Here is a 9,309-nt window from a genome sequence, read left to right on the forward strand (position 1 = left end):
ACAGAAATGTTTTATCATAGGCGCTACATTACAACTGAGAGAAAGAGAAAAAAAAAAGCATTATGTAGTCTCCATTTTTCAGTTTTAAATTTGAAATACTAACATTAGCTAAATCAATGCGTAATATACATGACTGTGAGATAATTATGTTGCTGTACAAGAAGGTTTTTTTAACTGTGTATTTTGATTATTGACAGTAGCTTCCATAAAAAATGGTAGTAAGAGAGCCATAAATAAAGGATAAATACACTTTGGTTGAAATAAAAAAATGCAAGTGGTGCTGCAGATGATGATTCTGCTTCAGTGTTTATTTAATTTCCTGTAATACAGCTATGCTCATGCTGCAAAGAGACAAATGCAGTTGTGGAATGTGGTGAGAAAATACAGGTTAACACAATCCTCCAGTAAGAGTACGACATAACGAGAAAATCACTGAAAAGGCTCACTAATTTGCATACTGTGATGTGTCGTGGTACTTCCCTATGAACATGTGACATTTGCAGAGGCAGGAATGACCACATTTTTTTTAAATTTTAATAATAGTTTTTTAACAATTTTGGATTTTTTTTTTTAAGTTTAGGCAAGGATAATATATTTCATTACTATAAAAAATATATATTATTCAATGAATAGATTAAAATATGTTACAATCCCTCAGGACAAATAATATCACTCTCTAGGTATCTATGCATTAAGCCGAGCTCAACAGTGTCAGGCACTCATGTACGGTCTGCCCTAACTCGATTTTATAATGTTAAGATAACCCATAATTGGATTTTTAAAAAGCCCCACAGTCCTCAAAGACATAGCCAGGGCTTCTTTGCCCACAGTAAACCTGCTGCAGAACTATAACTACAGAAAAGGCTTGAGGGCAGATTCACGCTTTTAAAAGAAAGGTATTGTTTGAGCAGGGCCTGCAGACAGTGGGACCTGAATATTGATTGGGTGAAAGAGATAGATGCCTCCCTCTCTCTCTCTCTCTACCTTACTGCAGTGGCAATTATTTTTATAGTGATGAAGCCACTCACTTTTTTCCTTTCTTCTTTACCAGCCTCCACTGTCCATGTTTGCACATGTGAATGATGATATGTCTCAAGCAGTGTGTCTCTGCTGTAATACATACTCTGGGCACATCTTGTAAAGCTTGCCACAGCCTGCACTTAAATTGAGCAACATTTAAACTAGTGATGTGTCCCCTCCTCTTTGTTGCAAAACCTCCATCAGAAAGCAACAGCAAATCCAATGCAAGCTGAACAACAATCAGTTACAAAACAGGAATTCTATTTGCAAGCAAAAAAAACAACAACAAAATTATATATATATATATATATATATATATATAAACTGACCACAGTCTATTGTACACCATTTCAGCCTAACTGTAGTCCATCAGTCAGGGCATGCATGATAATTAACTAATTATTACTAGTTAGCATTGTTTAAAGCACAAGCCTCACTAACAATACAGTAGTTTCACCACCATGGAGAAAGAACTAATAAACCAGTTAAAGAACAATTTAATTTATACATCGTTCTGTGAGTGCAAATGGCTCTAGATTAAATTTGAATAAAGTACCATTAAAAAAAATTCCCAATATAAAATGTTAAGAGATTTCATATTTTGTCGTTTTCCAATTAAAAACATGCATCTCCATTTTTGTGGATTTTTAAGTTTACACATCGTTTGAAAACAGCAGCGGGCCTTCAATTTCAATGGTGATCAATGGATCAATAAAACTGCTCCAAAACTAAACTCAAGAAGTAAGGAAATCTGTGTTTGGTAGATTATTTCTTTGTTGTAACAATGCTTCTTGCCAATTAATCTTATACCGTTGGAAAGCCTGTTAATTTCCCTTTAAACGGTGCCACATTTGTAAGGAACAAGACATATTGGCAATTTAAAAATGTATTAATTTAACAAACAGGAGACTCAGTAGTGTGTGGAAGAACCATACACAGCCACAACAACCTCCACCTCCTCATCATGCTGATCACCAGCCTGATCGCACACTGCTGTGGGATGGCATCCCATTCCTCAACCAGCATTTGTTGTAAGCCCGTATCTCCAGAATATGAGGGTGAGTGTTGTCATCTTGGAGGATAGACTTCGGCCCCTGACTGTGGAGATATGAGATTGCCACTGGTTGCAGAATTCCATCTCGATATCTCTCTGCATTGAGATTACCCCCAAGCCTCGTTTTTCCAGTGAGGGAGATGCCACCCCACACCATCACACTGCCTCCACCAAAAGATGTTACTCTATCAGTGCAGCAATCAGCATAGCGTTCTCAGAGTCTTCTCCACACTTTGACCCTACGACCCAACTGTCGTAGGCAGAATCTGGACTCATTGCTGAACACAACATTCCTCCACATGCTCAGGTTCCTGTGAACGTGTTGCAGACACCAGCACAAACGGGCCTGGCGGTTCCAGGTAGGCTCCGGACCCACCGCGACCCTGAACTGGATACGATGTTACAGACAATGAATGAATGAAAGTTAAAGGTTTGTTCTCCAGTAAAGTTGCTATTTTTGGAGATACATGTTTTTAATGAACGTTCTTGCTGCAGTTTATTTTCTCTACAGTGTACAATGTGCAATACATTAAATGTTTTCATCAAAGTACTGCTTTAAAACTCACACAATCCACTGGCCGTTGTTGTTATTTCACCTCTCCATTCATTCTCTTGCTTCCATCCCTCACCTACCTTTGCCTCTCTCTCCCTCTGTTCTTCCAATGTCCCTCTCTGTCTAATCACCTAATCTCCTCATTCATACACGCTCTCTCGCTCTCTCTCTCTCTCGCTCTCGTGTAATCAAAAGGAGGGGAATGGAGCGTGACTCGTGCCATGCGCTGAAATTGGTCGCAGTGCAAACAAAAGGATGTGAGACTGCAGTGAAGAACAGATGCAAATGAACAGAAGCACCGGCCTGCCAGTTTGTTCTGATAACATAGCGTTTAAAGAGGCCACACCATAACTTCTCATTACTCAATGTTAAAAAAAAAAAATCCCAGTAGCAACAATCAACTAAAGACCGATCTGCTCATTTACCAATCAATACCAGCCAAACACAGAGGACAGCTGGTCTACTGGGGAATAAATTTGACACCTGAATCAAACAAGCTCAGGTAGTCAATCACAATCCAATTGGGGTGGAGAGATAAGTATATTTTCAGGTTCTGTGCAGCTTTCGATCCGGAGGTCGAGATTTGACAGAACCTTCAGCACGTCATGTGAAACATTATTCTAATTTTAAATCACACCTTTGTTTTCCCACACATGCAGTTAATTAAGTCGAGGTGAAACAGTGCAGTTGCCATGACTGTTCTCCTTCACATGCATTCAAATTAAACATCACTGGAAATTAATAATTCAAAACATAGGTAATTTGACAAAATTACATTTTCTAAAGATTTGCTTTTGTTTAAGAGAGATTTATGACAGCATTTTAGCAAAGCTACTCCGACTTTGCAGGTGCTACTAGACCTGTCAGAACGGGTTCATAACAACTTGTTTATAATAATATTTTAACTATTTATTTTGCGCAGGGCTTATATTTCACAAACACGTTAATTTTGCATTAAACACAATGGGAACTGGGATCAAATTCATTGGCTGCTTTGGGGCAAAATACACAAATAAAACAAAAGAGAAAGAACACATATTGAGGCATACAAAATGTCTCACAAGATCAGCTCAAGTTCTCTAATCAGTGACTTGGTGCTATAACACCTTTAGAGGGCAATAGAGAGCAATGTTGGTAATATGAACTCAAACAGCTCACGGTATTATTTTAACCTTGTATTTTAAATGTACAGAAAATTCATTTAAAAAATCCAATAACATATGTTAATGGCAGTTAATTACATGAAAAAATGATTAGTTACATTCCGAGATATTAGATCAATTAGTGCAAATTGAGTGTTCTCCCCGTGTCCGCGTGGGTTTCCTCCGGGTGCTCCGGTTTCCTCCCACAGTCCAAAAACACACGTTGCAGGTGGATTAGCGACTGTGAGGTGTGAGTGTGTGAGTGAATGTGTGTGTGTGTGTCTGTGTTGCCCTGTGAAGGACTGGCGCCCCCTCCAGGGTGTATTCCCTCCTTGCGCCCAATGATTCCAGGTAGGCTCTGGACCCACCGCGACCCTGAATTGGATAAGGGTTACAGATAATGAATGAATGAATAGTGCAAATTGAGAACAGCATTTTATTACTACGGTCAGTCTAAAGACTATAAAAGAATAGTCACGACACAATATTCCCCCCAGATACGGCATTTTTTTCTTGCCTTCTCCCAGCTTTTTCCCATTTATTTAGAAATCTGTCATGCCCTTTCCCACAAGCTTCTGACACACAAACCAAATGTACAATAACTGAACAGTTCAACATTCAACAGACACTGGGGACATTTGCTAACAAATGACAACAGTCGGTTTCCATCCATCCACACATACACCTCGCTGCGTCTCTTTTTAACACACGAGGGTGTCGGGAATCTCTCATTAAGCCTTATTAAGCTCTAGTTAAGCAGCTGGAGGTGAGTTCCAGGTTTGCTGGGTCTGTCCGTGTGAAATAAAAACAAGTTCAAATTCATTATTAACGGCAATCCTCAAAGCCACACACGGGACAAAGTGAGAGGTATTAATGCCCATCTAAAGCCCTAACAGTCCATAATAGTACATAGTCCAGTCAAGAAAATATTAGCAGATAGAAGCAGTCTTCAGGCTTAAAGTCCAGTCTCCTTTAATACAGTAACACTAGGCAGAAATTTTCCTCAGACCAGTCATTCTGAGTTACTATAACTTCACAATTCAGTGACCTGGATGATTGAAAACCTACACAACAGCACATTCTCATGGCTTATGCTCTTCTAAGGTAATTTTAACTTGAAGGCTTTAAACACAGGACGGCATGTACACGTAAAGACACCACTATCTCCGTGCATGCTGAGAAATAATTAGAACAAATAGGCATAAGTTTGCAAATGATAAACGGCTCTCAAACTGAAAAGATTTCTCTAAATCTCTGCATTAAATTTGTGTGAAATGTGCCATTGTGGAAAAACTTAAGACAGAATTGCTCACATCGATAGGAATCAGACGTCTAAATCATTCAATACCTAATAAATCAATAATAAATCATACAAATTTTTTTTCAGCTTTACCACCAATGACAATTATTAACATTAGATATAATAACTCATAAACCATGTAAGCTATAGACTATGTGTGTTGTAGAAATTATGATGACCCAGATTCCTATCACTACTACAGTAAAATTAAAAAAATAAAACAAAAAGAACATTTTCATCGCAGCCACTTTAGGATAAATGACTGTTCATAACTAACAGCAACCATTTAAAAAAATATCAATGGAATTCCCTTCTGGCAGCATATACTCCATTTCAAAACAACCTTCAGGAAACGACTTGCTTTGCTAAACAGACTGGCTGTGTTTTTCATTAAAAGATGACTGTGTGATTTAAACAGCAGAGACCTCCCTATGCGTTTTGTTACTGTTTACAACGACTGAAGACTTCATGTCCGTTGTCTTGAGCTGCGTTCAAAACCGCATACGACCCTTGTGTATCTGAAACAGTGGTAACATCACTAACATAGGTGCTTTTAGCTAGTACACCGGGCTATATTCAGATATACCAAGTTAGTATTAGACCCTGGACATGTCGACTGTGATTTAGTAAAGCAATATTAACTAAATAAATACTGAATCGTTCAAACCAACCAAAAAATGTAACGTATCTGAATCCGTAAAGGGTTAAAAACGAACTACTCGGTTATACAGGTGAACAGGCGACGTTCACCGCCTCTGCTTTTGAATTTTAACGTTCGCGTAACGTATTCTAGCTTTGACGTTACTGGCGAGAGTGCAGCGTTCAGACATATCGACAGAAAATGCTAAAATATATAGAAGTTTCCACCTAAAACACGTCTCAAATGTATGTTTTGAAGAAAAGTGTATATTAACGCGGGTGGACGAGGTACATTCAGGTTATTCGCCGCCCGTATCTGTCTTTGTTTTTGAAGAAGTAGTGTTGACCTATCGTGCCTCTGGAAAACATGCAGTTCTGTGTTCACAGCGACCACAAAATCCCACAAACTCAACTCAACGACGAAGTCTAAGATGTCACATTCCCGTGTAAACATGTTTTTGTAATCAATGTAGTCAATCTGTGCTATTTGAAGCGTTCAAACGGGCATGTATCCGGCAGGAAGAACCGAACAGCGACTTCTCCCTCTTCCTCTAGCCGACCGTAGAGCGCCTTACCTGGGCACGCAGCTCGGGGACGAGCGGTCCACCTCCCAGGTGGCGTATAGGTTCATGTGGACCGGACGGCTGGAGCTGATGTTGACCGCCTTGGAGGGCTGAGGGGACGGAGCTCCGCCAGCCCGGGGCAGCCCACCGCGATCTCCCATGCTGGAGCTTCACACACGAGCACGGACACGGAGAAGCGAGGAGAGGGGGTTCGCGGGCAGTTGTGCCGAAGCTCCGCTGCTCCGAAATAAAAGCCCCTAATGATACAGGACGAGGACACGCATCCGTACGTCCGTCTTTTCTTCCGTCCGTCCGTCAGGAGGTGTGAACGGACCGCTGGTATCTTCCAGTCCGTGTTTACAGTCTGCAGAGCCGGGGAGAGGAGGAGGAGGAGTCGCTACAAGAGGAAACGGAAATTTAAGAGAGAGAGAGAGAGAGAGAGACGAAGAAACTCTAATGCAAGAGAGAGAGCGAGAGCCAGAGAGTGATAGAGAAACAAAATAAATAGTATAACAATTCTACGTAAATGTTTACACAAATTTTAGAAAACTCATTAGTTACTTAAGATTAGATTTACTTTAGACTAACCTTTATATGAACTTATGTTGTTAGACCTTCATTTTCCTGTTAAGACTGGTTGGAAAGGTCAAGGATTGTTATTAGAAATTGGGAGGTGATGACAAATTTTCTGACGCTTCAAGCCAAGTGCTAACACTCAGCTACAGTAAAATCCTCTGAGGAAGTGTCTGATGTAAAACAAAGGTACACATAACTGATTCCTACACATCAAGGAAAGGTCAAAAAGTTATCAGATGGCTTTCAGTCTGAAATTTCCATGGTCTCAGATATCATTAAGAAAAACGGCAGTTAATATCTCAGGTAGAACGTCTCGTATGAAATCCAAAAATACAAAGCAAACATGACAGTAAATGACCTGCAGGAAGGTTTAGCGGACACTGATGTTGTGGTGTAAGACGTCTCATCACAAAGGTCAATGTGTGAAATTCGGAACATAACACCTGGTTAGGTAAATATCAGATAATTCTGGAAACAGATTTGACAGTTACTTTAACTGAAGTGGAAATGGCTAGAGGAAACCCACAGAGACACGGGAAGAACACACCATACTCCTCACAGACAGTCACCCGGAGGAAACCCATGCAGACACAGGGAGAACACACCACACTCCTCACAGACAGTCACCCGGAGGAAACCCACGCAGACACAGGGAGAACACACCACACTCCTCACAGACAGTCACCCGGAGGAAAAACACACAGACACAGGGAGAACACACCACACTCCTCACAGACAGTCACCCGGAGGAAACCCATGCAGACACAGGGAGAACACACCACACTCCTCACAGACAGTCACCCGGAGGAAACCCACGCAGACACAGGGAGAACACACCACACTCCTCACAGACAGTCACCTGGAGCGGGAATTGAACCCACAACAAAAACACGTTGATAGGTGGATTGGCGACTCAAAAGTGTCCGTAGGTGTGAGTGAATGTGTGAGTGTGTGTTGCCCTGTGAAGGACTGGCGCCCCCTACAGGGTGTATTCCTTCCTTGCGCCCATTGATTCAAGGTAGGCTCTGGACCCACCGTGACCCTGAACTGGATAAGCGCTTACAGATAATGAATGGATGGATGAAACAAAACATGTAATTGGCCCAAGGCAGACCTAATTATTATTTACAGCCATATACTACTCTGCTTCATGTGACTGTGTGTGAGGAGTTTGGTGTGTTCTCGCCATGTCTACGTGGGTTTCCTCCAGGTGCTACGGAATCGTCACACAGTCCAAAAACACACAATAGCAGGTGGATTAGCTGCTTAAAAGTGTCCATATGTGTGAGTGTGTGTCGCCCTAAGAAGCACTGGCGCCCCCTCCAGTGTGTGATTCCACATTGCGCCCAGACTCCGGATCCACAACGACCCTGAACTGGATATTCAATAACAGACAAGAAATGAATGAATTGTTATTGATTTATTTATTTCCAAACGTTGCCATATCAAATAAACACACCTTTTTTTTGGCACTCTTCTCTTTCTGGAATAGTTTTTTATCCAAATATGCATCTATTTGTATGTGTTTTACTTTATTTATTTATGGCTAAGTGATCAAATTCTATAAAGCCAGTAACCTGCCTGTGTGTTCTTAATCCTCTCAGGGGTAAAGCCCAACCCTGAAGCAGCAGTGTGTGTCAGATTTCCCTGAAACTAAACTGCACACACTGACTCACCTGCAATGCATCATCCCACCTTTACATCATCATCATCATCAGATGATATTTTCTTTCTAATATGGAAAGCATGGTTGCTATTGGAGATCAGTGCTGATCACTGGAATGTAAATTAGCTCTCACGGGTGCTCTTCGCATGTAATGGTGAATACCAAGGCAATTCAAGAATATGAGAAGAAAAACGATACAACATTTTATGAATCATCAAGGACTGCAGATTTTTAAGCAAACAACGATGTCATTTCCTGTACCCTTGTATGTGCCTGACCTGTATTCACAGGTTTGATCATCTGATCACAGACTCAGTGTGAGGTAGATAAGCCTAAATGATTCCACTGATCTGTTCTCAAGAATTCTTTTTTGGCCCCAGTTTCCTCGTGTTTTGTAAAACATATTTCACAGGCTATTGTTCTAACTGTATTTTGAATCAGTCAATTTTCTGTTCTGTTTCCTGTTATGTACAGGATTTTTTTCTTCTTTAGAAATTAGTCATACACCCTACACCAATCAGCCATTACATTAAAACCCCTTTAAAACCTATATATTGTCTACACTCATATAAGTGCTCATATACTCATACACTCATATACTTTTCTCCTGTTCTTTTATGGTCAGGACCAACACAGAACCGGTAATATGTGGGCGGTATTTATTCTCAGCGCTACAGCGTGACAGTGATGTGGTGGTAGTGGTGTTTTAGTGTGTGACTGGATCAGACACAGCAGTGCTACAGGAGTTTTTGAACGTTGTGGGCACTTTCTGTACACTATGTTAGACACACCCACC

The 9,309-nt window shown here is 40.7% G+C and overlaps 1 protein-coding gene across 2 annotated transcripts in view; it reads right to left on the reverse strand.

Annotated features, from left to right (window-relative positions):
- LOC136706781 (phosphofurin acidic cluster sorting protein 1-like) overlaps window positions 1–7,345 on the reverse strand; it is a 67,048-nt gene extending 59,703 nt beyond the window's left edge. For both annotated transcript variants that reach the window (XM_066680409.1, XM_066680408.1), the window contains exon 1: window positions 6,284–7,345. In XM_066680409.1, coding sequence (XP_066536506.1) covers window positions 6,284–6,432 — 149 coding nt within the window. In that variant the 5' untranslated portion in view covers window positions 6,433–7,345. The remainder of the gene's footprint in view (window positions 1–6,283) is intronic.
- Window positions 7,346–9,309: the final 1,964 nt, after the last annotated feature.

Source organism: Hoplias malabaricus, chromosome 9 (genome assembly GCF_029633855.1).
Source record: "Hoplias malabaricus isolate fHopMal1 chromosome 9, fHopMal1.hap1, whole genome shotgun sequence".
NCBI classification, from domain to species: Eukaryota; Metazoa; Chordata; class Actinopteri; order Characiformes; family Erythrinidae; genus Hoplias; species Hoplias malabaricus.